Consider the following 24,503-nt stretch of genomic DNA (forward strand, 5'->3'; position numbering starts at 1 on the left):
AATTTCAATTCCCTACATATGCAAATTTTTTTTCGCTTTTCCGTGCATGTGTGCTGCAGTTGATTAGTCGCTTTTTGGTATTTGGTTTTTAGGTTTCTTTTTTCATTTATTTTCTTTGCCTTAGCTATTTTGTTGTTGTTGTTCTCTGGATCACAGAATTTCTCATCACACAAACCATAATGATTGACCGAAATGCACATCTATAAATGTGCATTCTGCTATCGATCAACGTTGTATACTTTGATGTCGCGTCTTATTTGCTGAGGGGTGCTGTTCGAAAAATCGAAAATAAAATAGGCCCATGGAAATATTTGCTTTTCACATATTTTTCCTTTATTTAAAAATAATTAAAAATTAAACAAATCATTATAAACAAAAATGAGGAAATGATACATTACATAAATATAATAGAAATCAGCACGCAATTACAATAAATGAAACAAAACTTGATTGATTAGCATGAAATAATTTTCTTAGCTACAAGGAATTGCTTTGATTGATTTGAATTGATTTGATTTAAAATTAAAATTAATGAGGCACATAAAGAAGAATTTGTGTGTTAAGTGAAAGAAAAATATAATTTTGCGATCGAAAATGATAATTTTTTGATTAAATTAAACGTACGTATCGAAATGGGTTCGTAATACTTTTCATCACTTAGATAATGCATAAGAAAGAGTTTAAATTTTTATTAAATAATTATGTATATGCATTAAAAACATAGCAACAAAATTGCTCTTTCATTAAACACCGAATATCAAAAAAAATTTCATTTAAATTTTGATTAATTTTATTATTAATTAATTTGAATGGTGCGGTGAACTGATACTCAGACCTAATCAACATTTAAATTACATTTAAAATTAATTTAAGAAAATAAGCATTTTCAACGATTTTTATGTTTTGTTTAAAACATATTTTGCACTTTAACATCATTTCGTGTTTTATTACTATTTTCATTTTGCTGACGTATGAACCTAATTATTTTTATTATTATTTTACAATTAAATATATATTTTTTCTAGTTTTTTTTTTTTTGTTTTTTCTCATTTTTTTTTTTATTTTTGTTTTGGCAGTGTTCACATTATGAAAACAAAAATATGTTTTTATCCTTTTTTTTGTATTACTAGGTATATTTTTAGGATTTCTGCTTGTGGGTGCTGTTTTTATGTTGCTGCTTCACTAATTAAAGAAATCTGCTTAGCTTTGGTAAATTGTACACAATTTTTGTAGTTTGTTCAGAACTTGCGGCTAAATGCTACGTACATAGGTGTGATTTGGGGGAAAATGCAATGAAGCTATTGGTATCTATAGCTTTAACTTACACCTAACAAGGCATTGAAACAAATCGGATTTGCAATTGAAACGATAACGACGATAACCATAACGAAAACAATAACGGCGACGATAATGGCAACACAAATGTCAATCAGAATCAGAGAACTTGAATTATCATCTTTGTGCTTGCTTGTGTTGTTGTGATGTTTTCCTTTTCCTTAAATTGGTTTTTAGTTTTTAGTTTTTGTGTGTTTGAATTCCCCCGTCCAAACTTGGCGAATTTTAGTGGTTTTGATTAGCGTTACGCAAGTTTTTCATCGTTCCTTGATGGCACACAGTTTCCGCTGAACTCCTTCGTCACCTTATCGACCTGCTTTTCTTAAATCTCGCCTCACATGTGACGCTTCATGTGGAGCGCCAGGTGATCGGACCGGGAGAAGCAGCGATCGCAGTTGCGGCACTTAAAGGGCTTGGCGCCGGTGTGTTTGCGGTAGTGGCGGGTCAACTCGTCGCTTCGCGCGAATCGCCACTCGCATCCCTCCCAGGAGCACTTGTACGGCTTCTCACCTGTAATGGCAGAAAATAAAAACTCTTATTAAATAAGTTGCAACTATGAAAAAGTAGCCACAAGTGCACAGTAAGAAAAATCAGTCTATTTAATATTTCACTGAATTAAATCCCTTTAAAAATAGGGTTCTTAATAAAAAATTAAGTATACGCCCCATACAACAATCAAGAAATTTAAAAGGCCCCACAAATTACGTATACGACCTGTGGAGCAGACTATGGTTAAAACCTTTTTTGGAGCTTAAAAAATAATTTACTAAGCTTCATACAATATCACGCATACGACCTGTAGGACTTAGGGCTTCTTTTCCGGAAGGCCCAAAAAAGTATGCTACAATTTTTGAAAACTGACAAAATTCAAATGAATTCCATATTTTTGCTCTCTGCAGACTCTACCGCAGTGGAAAGTTGCAGCAATTGCTCCGCCAGCTACTCCGGTGGTGCAGCACAAACAATATAGCGCATAAATATGCGTGCTCAAGGGAAAGGACTAGGGGGTGTGGAGAGGGAAATTTTTTATTTAGCACGCGCCTGCCAAATGAAAAAACTTTTTCGACGCTGGCACTCCGATGGCTGGAAAAACGGAACGGAACGGAACGGAAAAACGAGAAATATGCATAAAGTAAAACACAGAGTAAACAGTGGGAGCGAAAACGGGGTAAAGCGGGATATAAACGGGGTAAAACGAGCTGCTGGGCCAACAAACGCACAAACAGCGAGGAATTTAAGACAATTAAAAATGAAAAACTGTAAAATTAAAACCGAAAACGGAATGATGCTAACGGCGCTGTCGACGCCAAAGCCAGCGCCATCGCCAGCGCCGATGCTGACGTCAACGGTGTGGCAAGCGCCAAGCGGCAAGCGCGGTCCTTTGCCAACATTTTTCATGCGTGCCAAAAGCCTCAAAGGATACAAGCGGAGTAGCGCCAAAAGCCAACCAGAGAACCAGACCAGGAACCAGGATCCAGGAACAGAGCCAGAAACAGAAACAGAGCCATGGCGAAAACCAGCCAGCCGAAAGGAAAAGGAAATGCAGAAGTTGTAATTTCACACAAAGCAACAAACAACAAAAAAAAAATGGAGAAAAAAAAAAAGAAATGGGAACCTAAAAATACCAGAAAGTGTGCGAGAGTGCAAGTGCGAGTGAACCGGCAAGATTAAGAGAAAAAAGGACATGAATAGAGCAGAGTGTAAAGCCGGGTAATGCCAGGACACACTGAAAAAATACAGCCCATACCCAGATCCAGAAATGGAGAAAAAATAAAAATGGGAAAATTATTTCAGTTTAAAAGACAAACAGCAGCCGAGGCAGGAAATTGCCGCCGTTGCCTCCTGTTTCTCTTCCCATCTCTTTCTGTTACTCGTTCTGTCTCGCTCGGAAAAATGAAAAAAATGGAGCGAGATAACCGGCAAGTAGACGACGACAGCCAAGAAAAATGCATAAAGCTGAGTGGAAAACTTTGTAACGCACAGGCCACATACACATACATACATATAACGGTATATACTTGGCTTAAAACTTAATGCATGCGGAAATGTGTGATATTTCCGTGCTCAATTTCACATTATGCACTTGCGGTTTTCCTCCCATTTTCCGCGCCTTCCTTTTTATTCGCCATTCTCGATTCTGGCCCGAAAAGCTTTACCCTTTCCGTTGACCGGAGCTTGGACTTGCCGGCTGTCTTAATTTCCATTTGTTTACACTTGGCCATAGCTCAAGAGTTGGTAAGAGAGTATTGGTTGGATTTTGTTGGCAACTGTTGGCTGTGCGTGTGTGCGGGTGACTGCCACTTGCACTTTGGCATGTTGTCAGAACTGTTTGCGAATCGATGCATTGGCAATAAATAAACGAATTCACAAACACACACAAACACATCGTTAACGTTGCTTGTCTTTGGCACTCTTTGCCTATCTCTCCACCACCCTCCTCTATTTTTCCAACTCTTTCTTTTGGCCAGCTTTCTCCTGCAGGCTCTCCGGCTGTGTAAATCAGCGTCAAATGCACAAAGTGCAAGCCCACAGATCTAGAATGCGACCCCCAAGAGTCTCGTATTGAAGTGCATTTAAGCCCAAAAAGCAAAAGAGCAGGCAGGCAGGCAGTCAGTCAGTGGGGGGTGGAGCGCCAGGAGCGCCAGAAGCGGCAGGAAAGCTGCGATAAAGCAGCCAAAATGGCCGTGTTATCTGGCCATTGAAGGGCTCTGGCAAAATGAAATGAAACCAAAAACGAAATGAAACCGAAACGAGGCAACTACCAGGATATGAAGGATATTAAGTAATTGGATACCCTTTAAATACGGGAATATCCTTTCAAATAAAAAGGGATATTTTATCATTAATTGTTATGCTTATCATTAATTTCACTTAGAATGCTTAAAAATAAAGTCCATGCTAGGATAAGGATAAGGACTAGGAGGAGTTAGCCTTAAATCCTTTTTCCTTTCAGTGCAGTGGGCTGGCTTTTAATTAGTTTTCATGGCAAGCCATTTGAGCTGACATTGTTAGCCGGGATGGATAGCAGACCTGGCCAAAAAGCCAGCCAATTGGCAACTGGGTTAAGCGATTTTCGCCTGCTTTTATTTCCCCTCCAATCGCGACGAGACGTCGCCATGTTAATTTATTGAGCCGAACGCAGTTAAAACTTAACCTCGGCCGTTTGTCTGTATATACATTGATAGTTTCAGCTCCTCCGATTCCCAATCCGATTCCGATTCCGGAGTAGCCAGTGGCGGTGTCGGTGGCAATGGTAGTGGCAGGCCATAAAGCTTGCACTTGTAAATTGTTTAAAGGCAATAAGGAGGCGGCCACGAAGGAAGATCCGCTGGAAGAGAGAGAGAGTTGCAACCAGAAGGAGCCGCAGCAGCAGGAGCTTGCTACTGGAGCCAGTTAATATTTTATAAATTTCACTTGGCGCTGGGTTTTAATTTTAGCCGGCAATAGAAAAGAATGCACCAGCGGGACATGCAATGGACGAGGAGGGGGGGACATATCTCCTTTTGCTCCTTGGCTTTCCTTTTTATGGAGCTGCTCGATGGCAATGCCTTCTCGGCTTTTGCACTCAACACAATTTTTATGGTCTGTTTGCGTCTTTTCACTTGATTGCACTTGTAATCTTTTCTTAACGTTCTCAGCGTCTCAGCTTTTTCCTACTTACTCCCACGTCCCTAGTCCCATACTTTCTTTTCGTAAATCCAGAATCCCGGTTGCATGCCACTCTGGCATTTTTATAGCCGCCTGCGTTTAACTAATTGAAATCGTTTTGTGGCAAAAAGTTGGCGTGGAGGATTTTATTTCCAAGCAAACGTCACTTTAATTGATATTCAATTGCACCTATCTATAAACATATATCTTTTCAAAGTGTTCGATTTATATATGGCTGGCTGGCTGGGAGATGGGATATGGGAGCTGGGAGCTGTGTTCTTCGAATGTGCTTCAATGGCTTTCTAATTAAATGGCACCCGGGAAAATGCAAATGGAAATGGTCGAAAGCCACAGGAGGAAACGCAGGAAGTGCGCCCGAAAACCCAAATCAAATTAATTTCACTGTCTGATCCTCCTCCACACCCATACTGTCCTACTATCCCCATGCCAAGGACACTGTTTGGCAACTAAATAATAGCTCGTCATCAATTATTCGCATGCGTCCGCTTTCAAATGCGACAACATTTAAAGAATCCTCATTCTAGTTGGCGAGCTTGGCTCTAATGAAATTTTCCCCTGCGCTTCATTTGGCATGCAAAAAACGTAATTCATTAGGTTTTCTTTAATTTAAAAACCTCGCCTGGTCTCTATGGTATCATTAAAATAATTACGTTTTCCTTTTTCGCCCAGCTCCTTTCATAACGTTTTTTTCGGTTCCTTTTTTTTTTTGGCTTTCTGGCTTGGCTCGGTTTGGGGCCAAATCAAATGTTTCAATCTTATCGCCGGGCCAACACCTTGGCTTTTGATTTATTGGTCTCTCCAGGTTTCCTGCTTTCACCTTACTCCCTATCTGGGCGGCTGCACTTCCAGCCGTTGAACATGTGTAATTAATTAAACAGTCTCCTCCATCGAGTTCATGTTTAAAGTCAACTATGAAAGTTTTCGCCAAGGAGTCGTTCAAGTCTTAAAGCAATTTGTGTGCGGCCAACAGCTTAGCTTGGTGTTTTGCTTTTTCTTCGGCCAAGATAAACGGAAAATTATGAGCCGAAAAGTTTGACTGTTATGGATTTTTATTGAACCAAAGGCTTTTGGCTTTCTTGTGGCGAAAGCAAACAACACCGCAGGCCCAGGACCACTGCCGAATTGTGTGTTAATTAAAATGTTAAGCTCCAGAGCCGAAGGCTTAAGCAAATTTATAAATTGAGCAATAGCCTGCAGCTGTCGCAGAAAGTTCTGGTTGTTGACATTTCGGGGAAAGGGTCAGGGCAATCAGGATGCGGAGGACCAGAGCTGCACATGTATCCAACATTGTTCTCGGAACTTTGACCAGCCACACACAGTGAAGTGAGTGAGATATAACCAACGCCCGAATTTCATTTGCTGACAAAACATGCTGGGCCAGCAAATGAGACTTGGGTCGTGGGGCTGCCAACACTTGCATGCATAAGTAAACAAATCCGCAAATCTCCCAACCGAGCTGAGCCGAATGTGGGACAATATCCTTGTGGCGAAAGTCAGAGATCTCGGCCTCCTTCTCGATGAATTGCTTGGCAAAGACATTGCAAAATCATTTGCCTGGCATTTGAGTGTGTGCCAAATGATTTGTAGCCCTCAACCTCAACCTCATGCCCCTACTCTCCTTGGGTTCCAAAAACAAAGAATGCATCTTTCAAATTCATAAAGCGGGGCCTCGCTCTACAAATTTTTAACTGAATGCGCACAAATGTTGTTCGGCAAACTCTGGCTGTGTGTTTGTGGGCTTACCCACAATTTTTTGGCAGAACTTGAAATGGATTCTGGTTTTCTATTTTATGGGTTAAGTGCTCGCTGGCAAAGCTCTTGTAAGCGCACATACCAATCCCCAATCCCAATCCCTATCCAAGTCTGAATCCACATCCACATCGTACACGAGCTCAAATCAATATAGATTTGCTTTCTGCCGTTCGAATGTGGTTGAAATAAAATTACATTTCAACGCTTTCCGAGTGTGTGCGTGTGACCAATATTTCATGTTTGAATTATGCGATTTTTATTGAAATTTCAAGCATCGTCTGCTGTCATGCGATGAGGTTGTTTTTGGGTGCCCAATTGCCGGTGCCCGAGCGCCCGGATGATCCTTCTGCTCCTTCCGCTCTTCCAGCCCATTGCATGTTTTTGCCGTCGCGATTGCAAGCCTGTTGAAAAATGAACAGAGAGGACGATGGAGACAGGGAGACAGGGGGCCGGACGACAGACTACGGAGGACCTAGGACAATGGACATGGAATACATGGACATTGGACAGTGTCGGGGCAAACAATGCAACATGTCACTTCTGCCTGTCCCAAAGGACTCTGGCGGGGACATTGTTGTCGCAGCTCTCTGATTTATTGGGGCAACATCAACGGTGTGAGTGAGTTTTGTCCTGGCCGCAGGTGAGTAAAGCTCAGGTGGTGGACTATTCGGTATACACTGAAAGAATTTTGATGCCTAAATAAGAGATTCTAACCTCAGTGAGCCATAGAGGCCTAGCTTTGTCTAGTATCCTACCAAAGTTTATACCAAAAATTTTCAAAAGCAACTACTACCCTTTCATCTCACTGTGCATCCACATGCTTTTAATTGCTACAGAGATTCAGAATTCCTGAATTTCGGGAATGAGTATCTGTCAGATGCACTTCCCACTCACCTGTGTGCGTTCGCTGGTGGGCCTTCAGGTGTGAGCTCTTCGTGTAGACTTTTTTGCAGCCCAGAAATTGGCACTTGTGTATCCGACGCTTGGCGTCCGGGCTGTGATCGCTGTGATGTTGGCGCGGGTGGTGCGATTTCGAGGAGCCTGCCGGAAAAAATAAGATTCCTAACTGGGTCAGACCTTGAATAGCTGGCTACATACCGTTGGAGGACTTGTCCGGCCTTGGGGAGAGCACTTGTTGCTGCTGTGTCGCTGAGCTGCTGCCGTTGGTGTTGCTGCTGCTGCTGCTGTTGGCCGCTGCGTTGAGGACTTCGGCCACGTTGGCGTTGCCGTTGTTCTGCATCTGGATGACGTGGGCCAGACTGATGCCCAACGATCTTGGCTTGCCGTTGGCCGTGGTCAGGCGGACGATGGTGCTGCGCGGAATGTTGCTGTGCTCGCTGGAGCTGCTGCTGCTGCTACTGCTGTTGCTGCTGCTGCTGCTCAGGCTGCTGTTGCTGCTGCTGAGGCTGCTGCTACTGCTGCTGCTGCTGAGACTGCTGCTGCTCTTGGGCGAGCTGCTGGGATTGGTGTTGGCATTGCTGTTGGGGTTCTGCCCCCCTGCCAAGGCCTGTGACGATATGCTCAAGTGCTGGACGGCCAGCTGCTGTTGCTGTTGCAACAGTTGCGTCATTGTGGGATTGCTCGAGTTGTTGTTGCTGGTGAAGCGCAGGATTGCTGTAGCGGGTGTGGGATTGCTCGGTTGCTGTTGTTGCTGTTGCTGTTGCTGCTGTTGTATCAGCGCCGCCAGGTCGCTGGCCTCCAGTTGCTGGGCATAATTGTGGCTGCGCAGGCTGGATTCCGGCGACGAGGGCGGCGTGAGCGTGGGCAGCACAAAGTCCTGGACATGCCCCAGATGCAGTCTGCTGGCCTGATGACTCTTGGCCTGGACCACTCGCACCTTGATGCCCGGCGCCGAGCTATTCCGCGAACTGACCGTAATGGTGCTGCCGCTGCCCAAGCTGCTCATGGGACTGGCGCTGATGTTGGTATTGCCGCTGGTATGGCTATTGCTGCTGCTGCTGCTGCTGGTGGGCGTCATATTGCCGGCACTGCCAATACTGGGATTCGGTGAAATCGCCGAGGGCGTCGCCGCCAGCAATACACTCAGCTTGTCATCACAACCCACGACATCGTCGTCCTCTTCGTCGATCCGTTCCTGCTTGACCAGAACAGAGCAACTAAGGGCCTGGGAGCCATTGCTGTCCCAGGATATGCCCGAGCAGTTGGAGGAGACCGAGGAGGTGGTCGAGATCGTGTCCAGGTGCTGCTCCTTGATCTTCAGCTCCTCGAGCAGGCGGGCGGGCGTCGAGAAGATGTCCCAGGCCGTGTCCAGGTTGCTGTGGATCTTCTTCTGCAGCTTGGGCTCATCGCGCAGATAACGTTCCAGCTCATAGCAGGTCTGCAATGGAGAATAGAGACAAGTCGGGGTGTTAGGAATTTGAAATAAAAGTTCATAAAAGTTGGTCCATTAGAGCTGGGAGCTAAGTGGATGCTGCGACCCAATTCAATTTGGCGGGAATTTTCGAGGACATTAAGCCGATAATTTAGGGACGCCTGGCCGCGGGCATAAACATAAACATAAATTTCAAATTATTATACTTTATGTCTGGCGCAATTACAGGTAATAATTTTCCATGCCGGAATTTATGGCCAGTCGCTTACTTTCGGCCGCTTAATGGAGGCGACAATTAAGTGGACATGGGGCTGCCGGGGCGCTAGTCCTCCGGCGGAAGGTCCTTTGATCTGCTGGGGCAATTCATTTTGCAACTCGTTGCCAGCCATGTGCACACGGCAAACAGCAAACTGCAAACATGCCCCGGGCCCATGTACCGCCCCTTTGATGCAACGATTTCAATATGTGTGTAAGGTTTTGGGGCATGGAGGCGAGCAGGCGGTTAGGCGGGGCGATGTGAGATGAATCCCGTCTGTCTGCCACTTAATCGACTCTTTAAGTCACCCACAAATCGAACACATGAACGGCAATTTGCCCGGCCATTTGTGTGGCGAGTAGTAGATCCTTTCTTGGCCAACAAATCTTATTAAGGGCGATGCAAAAGCACGTCAGCCAATGAACCGGAATAAGCAGCCGCCCCACCATGACAGAAAGGGTTAAAGGGTGCGCTGACCATTTTCCCGGATCAGCTTTATTTGCCACACCCATTGAAGGACTCACACATGACCCCCTTCGCGCCGCGTAAATCACTTTAAGTGTTATTTCAAGAAAATAATTGCAACACATAAATTTGCTCAACCCTTTTTGCCAGCCAGGCAAGTCGCACAAAGCAAAACAGGGAAAACTATAATGGTTTATGAATCGGGATAATGGCCAAAAGGGGTCTGGGTTTCGGGCTTAGACTTTCGGTTCTGGCCTCAACACGTTGCCAGGATGATTAATGGGCGGCTGCTGCATTTCCCTGCTGCTGGTGCTTTTCTTTTCACTTCACAGACAGGATGCAGGATGCAAGTAGGAGGTAGCACGACCGCCATACTGGTGTGTTTGCAATCTTTGCCCAGGAATCTAAATAAAATGTAACATGCGCGCAATTTGATATATTGTTTTTTTTTTTTCTTGCTCCGGGGAGTCGGCAAGGGAAGCAGCCCAGGGAAGTACTATCAAAAATGGCGTTTTGATTTATGCGCCGCCACTGCTCCAACGATGCTGCAAACAAATCACGTGAGCCAACAGGCCAAAGATTAGACGCGACTTTCAAATTGCCGGTGGCACCAACTCGAATCCCCCAGCAAGCTCAATAAACCTTACACTCTGCACACCTGATGGATGGTCGGCGGGTGAGCAGTTCAGGTCCTGGCCAATTTATAACAGAAATGGCTTCCATGGCTTCCCATTTGGTCAAAAAAAAAAATGCAGAGAACAACGAGCATAATTATCGGGCTAATTGTGATGCGTTATCTCACGCTTAGCAATTAGTGTAATGAGATATTGTTGTGGCAACCACTGGAATAGTTTTATTTAGTCCGCCTAAACTAAATGCTAGGATTTTAATTAATTTTAAAACCGCATGCTAGACACAGACCACTTCCGAAGCACTTGCCGACCAGGATTACTGTGTGGGAGAGTATTTCCACTCGATAATCAGCATAGTGGGATTTGTGGAGTTTTGGAAATAGTTTAGAGACTAATGTTGAATAATAAACATAATTTCCGGAAAACAACGTGTATGTACATAGTATATGTACGTATAATTATGGATATTGACGGGATGCCTACTTAAGCCCCCTGGATATATGGAAGCTTTTCGAGAGCCGAGAGCCAAAAATAAGAAGAACACTTAGCAGCAGATTGAAGAGGGCAAAAGTTGCCTCTTTGTTGTAATCAACATAATTATTGTTGCCACAAAGTTCTACGAGCTGAAGGAAAACATTTTTCTGTCACTGATGTGTGGACATGAGAGTGTGTAGGGTTGGTATGGGGGTATGGGGATAAAACTTTTCTTAGAAAAACTTTTTTGTTGCTCATTTGTGTTTAATAGAAATTTATTTGCCCGTCTCAGATGTGTGTGTGTGGGAGGTATGAATGTCTCTAAGTAGTAGAAGGTTCTTGCCCCAAAAAAAACCAACCAAATACGAGTGCGAGGGTGACAACAGAACACTTTTGCGCACTTTTTCCCAACAATTTATGTTGCCCCACTTTGGGGCACATAAAAATCTTCATTTCCGTGGCGTTTATTTGCCGTTTGCCTTATGTTTCGTTTTCTATTCCGGCTTTTCTCTTGTTTCTGATCTTAAATTGTGGTTCTCCATTTCCCATTTTTTGTGGCAGGGATTGTATTTTAGCTCCGAGTGAAGCTGCACTTAGGCAATGTGGTGACAGCTGCGGTTATTAAAACCTGCAAATTGTATTTATATCCCCCGGCAAAGTGGTACCAAGATTTTGACAAGCCTGCCTGCATCCCCACATACATACTTTGGCATAAATTTATCGGCTCACAGATTACCCAGAAACAGGAGAGATATTTCGGCTAACAAACAAATTATAGAAAGCAAGAGCCACCACAATGGCAACTGAAGCAGGGACTTAGGCAAAAAAAAAAAGGAGGAATAGAAAACGATATCCTTAAATTTTTGCAATTATCTAACCACAAATTGTTTGCCCAGTCTAGAGCATTTGAGTTCTCAAGAGGGAAATGGGGAGAGGACACTCCCATTGTGTGTGGCAGGAGCAAATAAAATTTTGAGCCAAACAGGATGAAATGAAATGTTTGCCCAAGGACCAAGCGATCCAGAACCAGGACTTTGGTGGCAAATTGAATTTGGCCACAGCAAATAGAGTCTGTCATTTTGCAGGATTGCTGGGTGTGTATGAGTTTGGATGGAGGTGCTATTTTTTCTTCTCCTATCCAAGAGAGTGGGTGTGTGTCGTCCTGGCACATATGCTAATGTAAAATAAAAGCATGCGATTAAATTTAATTATCTAGCATGTTTATTAAAGTCTACAAATGCGATATGACAAGAGAAATGGAATGGAGCAAGGAATATCGCACAATTGGGAGAGATTTGGAGTATTTGCAGGGATAACACACACACACACACATACAGACAAATGGAGATATCCCTGCGGGATGCCACGCCTCCATTTTCGGGAAGTGTGGGGGTGGGCGGAACATATTTAATTATGTGTGTAATTGAAAAAGACGCAACGGCAGTTAAGAAACCCAGGCCGAAAGAAAAATCAAGCCGAGACTATTATGCGGCACATGTCTGCGAAGAGTCCTGGATGTCCCGCTGCGATTTTCATGCGTGCTTCAGAAAGTGTCAGTGTGTTAGAGTGTATCCTTGGTGCGTGTCTGTGTATTAGAAAGACATTAGCAGACGCCAGCGGGCGGCAATCGCCCTGCGGTTACAAACACTGACAGAAGCTGGAGAATCCGGGACCTCCAAGGACCAAGCAACAAGGAACAAGGACCAAGACACAAGGAGCATCTGTCGCTGCCGAAAAGCAAGCTACACAAATACAATTTCGGCATTCTCTCCTCTCCGCCGCCTGCATTATGTCATTTAATGAGCCATAATTCCACAGGGATGGGGCACGACTGGAGGCAGTGGAGGTGGAGGACAGAGCCTTAAGCTCCCACCCCCGGGGGAAATATTCTACCAACATTTTTCCGTTTCCCATTTGTGTCTTGCTGGATGCTTTCATTTTGAAAGTTTTAATGAACGAAACGTAATGAAATTATGCCGACAATTAATGCCGCCCGAAGTGGAAAAGAAACGAAGGCACAAGGACTTGAAGCCAAAATAACTTTAACTCCAGGCGTTGAAATATAATTGTAAATAATTTAAGGACAAAGCTGAATATTTAAAGTGAAAGGTATATGTATGTATATCCCTTCCATATTTATTTTCATGGACACACATGCCTGCCTGGAGATTACACACAGATTGATACGTTTCGTGTGTCGTTCGGATTGCAACTATTGTTTTCAATTTACGTCCTGCTGTGTGCAACAACGTCCTTTGGCTCCTTTGGATGCTTTGGCAGCTTTGGCTGCTCCTTGTTATCTGGCTGTCAGCTAAGTGACTTCTTAATACGAAGGGAAAGGGTGAGTGTGCGAGTAGAAAGTGGCTGCAATCTCGAAGCAACAATATCAGCCAGTCACTAGTCACTCGATTTGGCAATAACAATAAGCCAACCAAGCACAGGAGGCAGGCGACGGTGACGGTGACGGTGACAGGCGACAAAGGACAAGCGCAGCAGGATAATTGAATTATTGGCATTATCACTGCATTTGCACTTACACCCAAACACGCCTCAACATCGCCTCAACTCCTCCTTCGTCCTTCGTCCTTCGTCCTCATTGCCCATTCAGTTACATTACAAAGTGTAATGCGTTGATTTACTTGACCTGGCCCGCACTTGGTGTTGCAGTTGCAGTTCGAGTTGTTTGTCTGTTCATTCGTTTGTTTGTTTGTTTGCGTTCGGGTTGGAAAGTGCACTTAAGCAACTGAGCTGGGGACTTGGGAGTCGGGTGGCGGGAAAAGCATTGCATAATTCCAGGCATTATGCTAATTTCGGAAAGAAACTTACCAACTACTACTACGCTTCTTCGCACCCAAGTAGTTCTTGGGTTCGGCTCCTCCTTGAGAAAGGAAGCAGATCACTTTCGCCCCGGACAAAGTGAAGCGGAATTTGCTGCTTTTAAGGCAATCGAAAGACACTCTCGTCGAAAGCGTAGCCCGGAAAAGTGTCTCCCCGGAAAAGTGGGGCTGCCAGAACAAAAAAAAAAAAAAAGTAGTAGTAGCAAGTGGCAGTAGCAAGTTTCGGGGCCCCGGACAAAAGGACGATGAGCGGGGCAACTAATGCGTTGTACGCGCCGCTGAATTTAAATGAGGAATTAATGCGTACATTATTTCCAACCCTCCACCACTGGCATCCGCATCCACATCCACATCCCCAACCATCCGCAACCCCTGCTACCTATTCCCATTCCCCGTTTCTTGGTTTCGTTTCTTTTGGGGGCTCCGACTATACAAACATTTTGCCACTTTCCACTTGCCACATGCATTGTGTGCCGCCTCGTCTCGTCTCGTTTCGCTTTCGTTACAATTTCGGTTTCTTTCTTTTTTTTTTTAGCCGCCTGCTTTGGTTCGATTACGAGAGACAGTCCTTAGTCCTTGGGTCCTTGGGCCCTTCAGTGGCGCACCACCCCCCAGGAAAACCCTGCCCCAGCCATTAGCTTTGAACTTGATGTTATTTGTGCGGCAGAGGCAAATTGCGCCAGCCGGAGCTTTTCTTGTTGTTGCCGCCTGCTTCGCTTTACGCTTCGTTTTGTCATTTTGCGGCATGTTGCCACCGCGGCCCGGCTCGACACGGCCTAAATGACACTTTGCCCAAATGATGACGCTGACAATGATAATAAATAAATTTAACGCACTTCAGGCCGCTACTCTCGCGCCCTACCCGAAAGTCAATGTCATTTGCATTTTATTCCCGTCTTGTGTTCTTTTTTTTCTGAGCTCCTTTGAGTAAAATTGAACTTTATTAACAACAGTGTGTTCCATATTTTCGGCCTTAAAGAGCTTGCCAAGTTTTAAAGTTCTGGTCTAGAGCTTATCGGTAGTGTTCTGCTTGGTCTGGTTTTTGGCTAAAATCAAGAGACAGAGACTCACAGAAACAATCTGAATTTTCACATGACTGGCTGGTGTGCAATTAAAAGTTGCAATAACAGTTCAGTGCCTACTCCGGAGTGCCTAGTCCGAAGCGAGGCAATCGATTGTGTTGACCATCTTCCCCAAAAACTACATCATAGCTTCTACAATGTACATCCTATATCCACTTAGTAGGCAATTACATTTAGAGAGCAGCCCAGGACTCGTCCATCCTGATCGAAATCGAAATAGGAATCGGAATCATAAGCCATGAACCAACTACACACACGACACACACTCGCCCTGAGACAGAGGCCGATGAAATTATTTAACACATTTGGTGGCAGCCACAAAATGCGCACACATTCAATCGGGAGGACTCGGCCAGGATTCTCGGATTCCAGGAGCATGGGACAAAGGACTACAGGCTACTGATCCCTGTACTCAAACCCTGGTGTCATCAACGACACAGAGATTGTAAAACGTATAAAATAAAGACAAAAGCTTAATAACTGAGCACAGGGACTGTAGCTGCCTGCCTGCCTGCCGGCCAGCCAGTCGTCCTGCCATCCAGCCAGCCTGCCTGCTTTCTGTCCTTGTGTGACAATAAAAACTAATTTTTTGGGTCGCATTAAAAGGGATACACGTAAATGACAAAATAAGCACACACATACAGTACACACACTCTTGTGGGAAACCCACAAAACTGTCGAGACGAAAAATGCAATTTCTGTGGTTTTCATTTTTACGGAAAGCCTTATGAAAGCCATCCCCCTGTTGGAATGAAGGTGGAACATTTGCTGTGTCTATTATGGCATTGAATGGATTTTGTGCTGATTCCCCTGATCCTTTTCCCACTCTTCCCTGCCGACCCCTACTCCTTCTGCACTACCCATCTACTATCATCTTTCAGTGTCTGCTTAAGTGTTTGTCTAACATTTTGTGGCTTATAACTATCATGGCTTATGATATTGACCCAAAACATGTTTAACAACGCATTTTGTCTGTGAACAAAAACCGAAAAATGTTTCATTTTATATATACGACAAGTATTATATTTGGGCGATATATGTATGTGTGTGGGTTTACGTTTAGGAAAGGTTTTATCGGCTCAATTCATCGATTGGTGGCTGGAGGTGACCCAACATAAATAGGAAATTTGTACACAAAGCAGGTTTGCTTTTTTTTTTCTGTCAATGTCGCACGATAAATGTAATAATGTACCGAAGGGGTGGCCAGGACACATAATGGCAAAGGGTCCTGGCCAGGGGGAGGTTAGTTAGCAACATGTGTCCGATGTCCTTGTCCTCACCCTACCCCCTCTCCCAAAAAAGTTAATTGCTGTCAAAACAAATTCTGTGCTGGCTCGCTGGGAGTAGGCCAAATGAAATGAAATTACACTAAACAACAGAGTTTAAGGTCAAGTTTGTTGGACCGGGACAATCATATAATGGCAACAAGCTTAATAACATTTTGTGTGACCAACACAGCAACTAGCACTAGCTAGCATCAGCTTTGCAAAAGTTGGCCAACTAACAGAAACAGAAATACTCCGAAACTTTCCCGGAGATTACGTAACAAGAGCGGCAAGGATAAGATAGGAACATGGTCATAAAGTTCTCTGTGCTGGTCCAAGGACTCGACTCTATCCCCTCTCGCTCGCCAGAATACATTTGCATTTGGTTGGTGGGCGGAATGGGAATGGAAATGGGAATGGGTAGTCCCCGGGATCCTGTAGCCTGTTCGTTAACTAAAATACGATTGTATTTTATGCAGCGTGTCATGAAATATGCGACACTGCTTACATTTCATTTACACGCAGTGCGGGCGAGTGTATCCTGCATTTGCATAGGGGAGGTAAGTCCGAGGGGTGGCACTGGATGGTGGTGGCAGGACGAAAGGATATTCTCTGCCTGCATTTTGGCGTGCAAAATTTATGCGAGAATTGCGACAAATGCTGCAGTTGACATCGACCATCCAAAAATTGGCAAATATTTGACCGCTTTGCAGTTCGCATTTGCAATTCTATTGCCCTGGCTAAAGCCCTGGCTTGGCCGTTTTGTCTTTAAGCCGACACTTTCATAAAAGTGCCCATTATATGCAGTCCATTTAACCTAAGGATGCCACAAAAAAATATGTATAAAAAAATGGAAGAGAAGGGAAAGTAAGGCAGCACCTGAAAATGGTGTAACAAAATGCTTGAACGAAATGCTTGCCCTTCATTCCCATTCATCAGGACTCGTTTTTAATCCATTATGTGCCGGCGACATAAAGATTTAATGAATCGTAAACCTGAGTAATTGCCACACAGCAGCAGTGGCAGCAGCAACAGGTAGCCAGGTGGCAGCCATACGAAAGGGTATGGGTGGAGTGGCAAGAAGGCCGTTTCTGTTCATTGATTCCTTGAGTGCACAGGCAGTATCAGCTTGCAGTTTTCCCAGCTTTATATTTTGGTGTTGCCGGGCAAGCCAGGCCAGCTTTACTGCTAGGGCAACGTTGGCACGTTGGAGGAAATAGCCAAGAAAATGGATGAAGCCATGGAAGAGCGTGTGAGCCGATTGTCGCCATAAACTGGCAGCAACTGGTGTCCATTGAACCCCGGCAATTAACAGCTGCAAATCCAGGTCCCAGCCACATCAAAATTCAATTCCCTCGGACAACAAACGGAAGCAAAAAAAAAAAATATTAGCAACAGCTTCACAGATTTAGCCATTCTCTGGCCAGTTTTTGGGGGCCGCCACTCCCCAAGTTCCCTGCATTTTGAATGCAGTTGGCCAACAGCAACAACAAGTTGGCTAAGCCGATTAGTTGCCAACAGGGTAGTGCCAACGAAACCGAATCCGAAGCTGGAAAGCTGTTGCTGTATTGGCCATTAAAACGAAATTGCCAATACGATTGAGCCTACTTTCTGGCGCCCAAGTGACCTGAGAACAACCAAAGGGGGTGACCGGCTGTCTATCCGGCTGTTTGTTGTGGGGGGGGGGGGGGGGGGGGGGGGGGGGGTCAAAGTTTAATTAATGCACTGGCTCGCTGACACCGGACCATTCAAAATTTATTTGCCCAGCCTGGTCGGCTACGGCTAGTGCTGCTGTCAGCAAAACCAGTTGGATGCTCTGCAGCAATGCTGTTTGCTCGACACCAATACACCCCATGTCCATATTTGTACCTAGTACCCCCCTTGAAAAAAACCCTTTTTTTTTCTCGACGATTTTTTGTTGCCATTTTGTGTTTTCTAAACTCCACAAGGAGAGCCTAACCGGTGGCCGCCTTTTTGCAGGTATTTTTGCGGCAATTTTCACCTGTCTGCCTCCGTGCATCCTCAGTGTCTATTTTTTAACCACAATTGCAGGCCATCCTCCGATGCATGTAAGTTAGTCCTTTTTCTCTTGATGTTGTTGTTGTTGTTATTGTGGACCAACAGCTGCAGCCTGCCTCGAGTCCTGGGTGTTGATTATTGAACAACAAAACGCCAAGAGGAGCAGAACGAAAATTCAGACAATAAAAAAAGGATAACAAAAAAGGATACTAGAACGAGGCGCATAAAACAACCACAATGTCAGACGGCAAAAATCGAACGATTCGTGCCAATGTTTTTGTTGGGTGTCCTTATACATATAGACGGTGTATCCTAGTACCAGTGTTGTTGCAATGTTGAATTGACCCCAATCAAGCCGGTTGCGACCATTGTTTCTGTTGCTGTTTGGCTCGTTTTACACATTTTCCACTGCATACGTTTGGGTTAGGATGGGGCTGGACCTGGCCGGGTCTGGGGAGGAGGCGCGAGCCGCAGGGCAAGCAATTGATATGCTCCGTGAATCTTTATTGCCAAACGAGAATTGACCATTGGCCAGCTAGGCATCCAGTTAGCCATGTTGCCAGCTGCTATTCTCGACGTTGGCCCTCTGCTGCATGCACCATTGAATGCGGTTATTTAGATAAAAGTGCTCGAAATTACAAAAACGCCATAGATGCATGCCAATGCCGTTTCCCAGCCGACTAATTGAGGCCTCACAGTCTTAAAGGCCCCGGAATGAATCCTAAAATCTCGATTCTTTAAACTCGAAATAACTGAATAATGCAGAGAGGCTCGATTCGGAGTCAGAACAGGACTCGGGTTTTGGGTCAAAAGCGCACCCAGAACGTAATTCGGTATGCACAAAAGCCCAAAAGGCAAAGCAAACCGAAACCAAAGTCCAAGCCAAGTGAAAAAAGGGCGCCAGAAATACCCACATTTAAAATATATATTCCCTTATATATAAAAACCTATATAGATATACAGACATACATATATATATATATATTTGTGAACAAAATGGAAAAGAAACCCCAAAAGCCAGACAGAGATGGCTGGCGAGGAGAGACCACAATGCTGAAAAGGAAGTTGCTTAATTAAAAGCGGATATTAGCAATTACAGGCCACACAGCCAAAAGGGCCAAAAAGAGACAGGAATAGGGCGCAGAGAAAGAGAGAGAGCGAGTAAGGTCCGATAGAGGAGGCAGTTCCAATGAAACGGAAGTAAATGAAATGGCATTGAATGGCAGCCAGTTCTGTGGCAGCAGCGATAAACTGTGGGGAAATTAAAAACGCGTATGCCGGAGGAAATCCAAAGGAAGAACGGAGAAGGACCGGAGAATCTCTGGTTCTGCTTTTGGGTGGTCCTTTTGGGTGGGGCAAGTAGGACCTAGCCATGAAACTTTAATGCCCCAAAAAAGAAACAGGGCCATAGCCTGTTTTGTTGGCCTGGTTTTCATTTCGCCTTTTGACATTGTCGCGCTGCCTGTTTAATTTCGCTTTGTAATCACAGGCCAGCCAAGAGCTTGGGCTGGAAAAACAGTCCCTAAAAGGTGAGCCCAACTTAATTAGGTTATCATTTTGGTTTTCCCTTTTTTTTCAGAATTTTTTTTTGGTGTTTCAGAGGTTGACAACAACCAAGAACAACAACAACCACGACAAGGACTGAGAAAAATCCGACAAAACAAGACCGAAACGCAGCGCGTAATTGTTAATGGGTTTTACATCTCTGTTAGCCCGGATTTTTATATAGAATATAATTTTTGTTGTCCCCGACGAGTTTTGTGTTCTGTTCACTTTTCTTTTATGTTTCAGCTACTGCTGCTGCCGCCTTTTTCCTGTTTTTGGCCCTGATTTATGCTGCGACCCAAATGTACAAGGCAAATAAATTATGCATTAGGTGAGGGTTGCTTGTTATTTGCTCATTTACCTGACCCTGGCGCATATTCTGATTCAGGCTCAGACTCACTGCCTCTGACTCGTAATTGAATCGAAATGCTAACAATCCACAAATGAACATTCATCACAGCCCCCAAAAACCGAAAGCCAAAAAAGGAAACTCCATTGGGGGGACAACTCTCCCTTAGGAGTGCCCCACCATTCCGCCATTTATCTTTCATTTAGTGTGTCGCCTGACATTTCGCCTCGAAGCCTTTTAATACCTTAAATTTGCAACAAATCGTTGACAATAATTCGCACATGGCACTCAACAGGAATAAATTACAAGGACACATTGTACGCGCAGCTCAGCGCACACACGCAGCCATATGGAAAAAAACTGACTCTTTTTTCTCAGAAAACAAAAAATAAAATAAAAATGGAATATTGGCGCATCTGTTGGGAAAGGGTTGACCGCCCAAACATCCTCCGCCCTGGATTTCCATTACTCTGGCCCACCAAATTGATGGACGTCAGCGCTTCGCTGGTCCATCGCTGGCAAAAGAATTATTAAATTGATCGATGGCCATAAAGAATATGAGAAAAGGTAAAACTGAATGGCGCCGAAAAGGCTTTCGGCCAGGTGTCGACAACAAAAGGTGACGGCTGGCAATTGATGCAATTCCCGGGACAGCAACTCGATCAAGTGTGTCGCCGTCGCCTCCGCGATAAATATGACAAAGATGGGAATCAAGTTTTTGGCCTCGACTCTTTGGCCAGAGTTTCATGAACTATTTTCTAGAGTGGCCTGTATGGAGTGGCGGATAAAAGTTATGCACGTTTGTGGCATAAATTCAAAACATGTCGCAGTCATATATGAACCACCGCCATCCAACCATCCAACCAACCAACCAAACCATCCAGCCATTCAGCCATCCAAGAGCTACGTGATCTCGGCCAAAATGTGGGCCAAAAATTATGTGCTCGTTACTTTTGCGTGACTAGATGCAGAAGCCACCGGAACGAAGTGTGTAATTGCACATTATCCATGTCCTGGTTGTGATGTCCTGCCGCTGGCTATGGATCTGTATCTGCCACTTTCGCTGCCTGGCTTTTGTTGGCTTTAATTTCGCCCTGTTAACAAATATTACGTATACGCAACGAAAGCAATTTGGCAAAAGCAAAGTTGGATTGCACCCATACAACACCATACCACACCACACCATACCAGTGTGGGTTCGTATTCGAGTTGATGAAATTGGAATACGTCCAAAATGAAAATTAAATTCAACAATTTGCGGTTGTTTTTAGCTGTTTGTCTGACGAAACGAAATGAGAGTACTGGGGGGGTACTCTCAGGAAAAAAAATAAATAAAAAGCCAAAAACAGAAATGAGCCAGGAATAGCAGCAGGGCTGGTGGAAATGTGGGTTGTTATCTTTCCCCAAAAAGGGTGTGTGAGTGCATTTACATGCGGAAATGTGCAATTTGCCATTTCTCTGATTGTTTTTTGAAACTCAGTTCCGGCTCCGGTTCTCCAGTTCTCCGGCTCTCCGGTTCTCGGTTTCTGGCCAAAGTGAAAGTTTCAGTCAGCAATTCATGTTTTTTTTTTTTTTTCGTACTTTTGGCCATTTCTGTTTCAACATCCCTACTGTTTGGTGGCAGGACAATACAGGAAAATTGTTCACGCTTGGAAAAGTAGTGGCTGTTATTGTTTTCATTGTTTTCAACACTTTTGCCGAAAATTAATTGAGTGTATATTTTTTCACGCTGCGTTGGCTAGCTGGCTGGCTAGCTGGGCTCGTTTATGGCCCAAACTGTCAAAAACTGCCGGTAATGGAAACAGTAGTTTGGCACTTGTATTGTCCAAACCAGATGGGTCAAATCAAATCAAATGCGATTGCCGTTCCGGCAGGGTCACGTACCAAGTCACTAGCGAGAGTCACGAGCTGTGTCACCGTTTTTCATTGGTAATTTTATGGTAATTACGTTTTTAGGATGCTTATGGCATTCCGGCAAATTTCATTGTTAGCACTAAGCTGTGTGGCACGGCTGCTCCTGCAACCAAAAACCCAAGCCACCTGCCTATTTGCAACACTCCTTCTGGGTGGGTGGGCTGTGGCAGACTGTGGCACAACAAACCGCAGCGGCAATTGCCGTTGTCACTGAAAGCGTGTTCTTTTAGTGTATATGTGTGTGCCAAAAATTTGTAAAATTTGCAGTTGTTGCAGTTGGTCTTATTGTTGCTGTTGTTCGCTCCTCTGTGGCAACAGCGAATGCCATAAATTAAGTGCGGCGACAACAGCGACAGCCAGGCCAAAAGCAGCCGCATGACAGCGGTATAACGCAAAAAGGTAATTTTGCGAGTGGGAAAATTCTGCTGCAACACCACCACCACCACTACCACCAGAAACAACAACAAAGGCAACATTGCGGTCCACAAAAAGCCAAGTTAAATGCAAAACATTTTCGGCTGACAATTGCCAGAGAGTCGAAGGTACTGATATAATGAACTTGCTGCACAAAACCAAACCTATTACCAAATAAGTGGAACAAGTCCTTCCCTTTTAAAGGGTTAGATAATCCTTTGGGTAAAAAGGATTACGTGCTGAATGTAAAAACCTAAATAATTCAATTGGCCAGATACGAGATACAAATGTAAAATGCATCAAAGCATTTCAAATATTTATGGGTCAACACAGAAATATGCCAAAAATATGCAGCGACCTCAATGAACATTTTTGCAGCTCAGCTCCGTAAATCTCAGACTACGAGGCTAGTGTATGGTGCAATTTAAAATTTCGGTTCAGTTCAGTTGATGTTGTCAGTGAAAATGTATATTTACTAACTGCATATTAGACCGCAGACCGAATGCCCGATATGAAGAGCCCTCGACGAATTTGCAACAAAACGAGAATAATTCATCGGGATGATGCGCCACACCAGCACCAGGCACTAAAGCACTAAAAAATTATTAAATTGCCTTTTCACACAGAAAAGAGGCGGAGTTGGTGGGTCGGCCTGCGGCATACAGGCAATTTGTTGCATGGCATCAAATATGCAATAAATCTAACTGCTAAATCAACAAACAACTGCAACGCACCGCAGACAGATAGCTGGACGGACAAAACGGTCAAGCGGACAAACGGACAAGCGGACAGATGGACACACGGACAGGACAGGAGGTTCAGCCCAATAAAACAATGCAACATATTTTTGCAATTGAAATTGTAACTGAGCTCAGCTCAGCCCCGTGTGTGAGTGTGGGGCAGCCCTAATCTGATTTACCATAAAGTCGAAAATGCATAACATTCAGTAAGGCCACTGAGAAAAATATATTTCTCTTTCTATTTAGATAACTATTTGATTTTTACAACCACTTTCAATTGTTTCTCTCAGTGCTGTTGCAAGTGCAAACAATATGTGGCATACGGCAGGGCGCTGCATATGATTTTCAACGACCAGAGGGGCACTGTGAAGCGGCTTAACCCACTGTAAGCCCTTGGTTTCATTTTATTTGCCGAGTGTTGTATTTTTTTCTTATTTAGTTGGATTTTGCAAATACATATATAGCTCCTCGGTATGCAATTTGCTCATGTTCATCTGCTCATGTTGTTGTTGTTCATGCATAAAACATGACAAAGTGCGTTGTTGCTTTATAGCCATGTTGCACTGTTGCTGTTGCAGTTGCTGTTGCTATTCGTGTTATTGTTATGGCAAGTTTATTTAGCTTCGTTTTACAAAGCACACCAAACGTTGAGATTTTATGCAAATTCGCTTATTGCGTTATACAACAATCACAACTCGAAAAATAAAATAATCCAAATAAATGGAATGTATAGTATTGTGAGAGTGTGTCGCAAAAAAAACCCAAAACACCAAACACAGGAGCACATTTCATTCCGGAACCCGGACACGCCCGAGTCAATTGCACATAATGTCAGGCATTATTTGGGATTTGTTGTGTTATTTTTTGTTCAGGTTCCCTATCCGGATATACCGTATCAACTGCCACTCAATCGAATTTGCTGACAAATGAGCCAACCGATTTTAGCTGATAGTTGTTGGCTGATAGCTGTTAGCCCAAAAAAAAAACAATAAAAGAGGAAAAACACAACCGCTAATCGATTTTCCGGCTGCGAAAAACTGTAATTGGTCAACATTTGTGTAACAGGCTCTGGTTAGCTTCAATTAGCTTTATGGCCGTTCGAACTACAAACGGAATATCCTTTTGGCCTATCTTTCCTTTCCAACCAGGGAGTTGTCCCCTCCAAAAAGGAAGTTATGCTGTCAAGTGCCGGCTGCCAGTCACTTGAGAGATTTTCCACTTTGGTGTGAGAATTCGCAAAACTGGCAAAAGGTGCGAAGTAAAGCAGACTCCAAACAAAAGCCCACAAACATCACCACCACCATCACCTGTCTGTGCATCCTTGCCGCCATTTTGGAGGAGGATCTGCCGGTGAAAGGCATAGACCTGGATTTTACTTTTGTTTCTGCCACTGCATCTGCAGCTCCGGCAATCAATGGCAATT

The 24,503-nt window shown here is 44.2% G+C and overlaps 1 protein-coding gene across 2 annotated transcripts in view; it reads right to left on the reverse strand.

Annotated features, from left to right (window-relative positions):
• Positions 1–310: 310 nt before the first annotated feature.
• Positions 311–24,503, reverse strand: part of luna — a 113,199-nt gene continuing 89,006 nt past the window's right edge. For both annotated transcript variants that reach the window (XM_070279196.1, XM_017250441.3), the window contains exons 3-5: positions 7,855–9,094; positions 7,651–7,797; positions 311–1,845 (exon numbers count right to left, since the gene is read on the reverse strand). In XM_070279196.1, coding sequence (XP_070135297.1) covers positions 1,670–1,845; positions 7,651–7,797; positions 7,855–9,094 — 1,563 coding nt within the window. In that variant the 3' untranslated portion in view covers positions 311–1,669. The remainder of the gene's footprint in view (positions 1,846–7,650; positions 7,798–7,854; positions 9,095–24,503) is intronic.

Source organism: Drosophila bipectinata, chromosome 2R, assembly GCF_030179905.1.
Source record: "Drosophila bipectinata strain 14024-0381.07 chromosome 2R, DbipHiC1v2, whole genome shotgun sequence".
In the NCBI taxonomy this organism is placed as follows: domain Eukaryota; kingdom Metazoa; phylum Arthropoda; class Insecta; order Diptera; family Drosophilidae; genus Drosophila; species Drosophila bipectinata.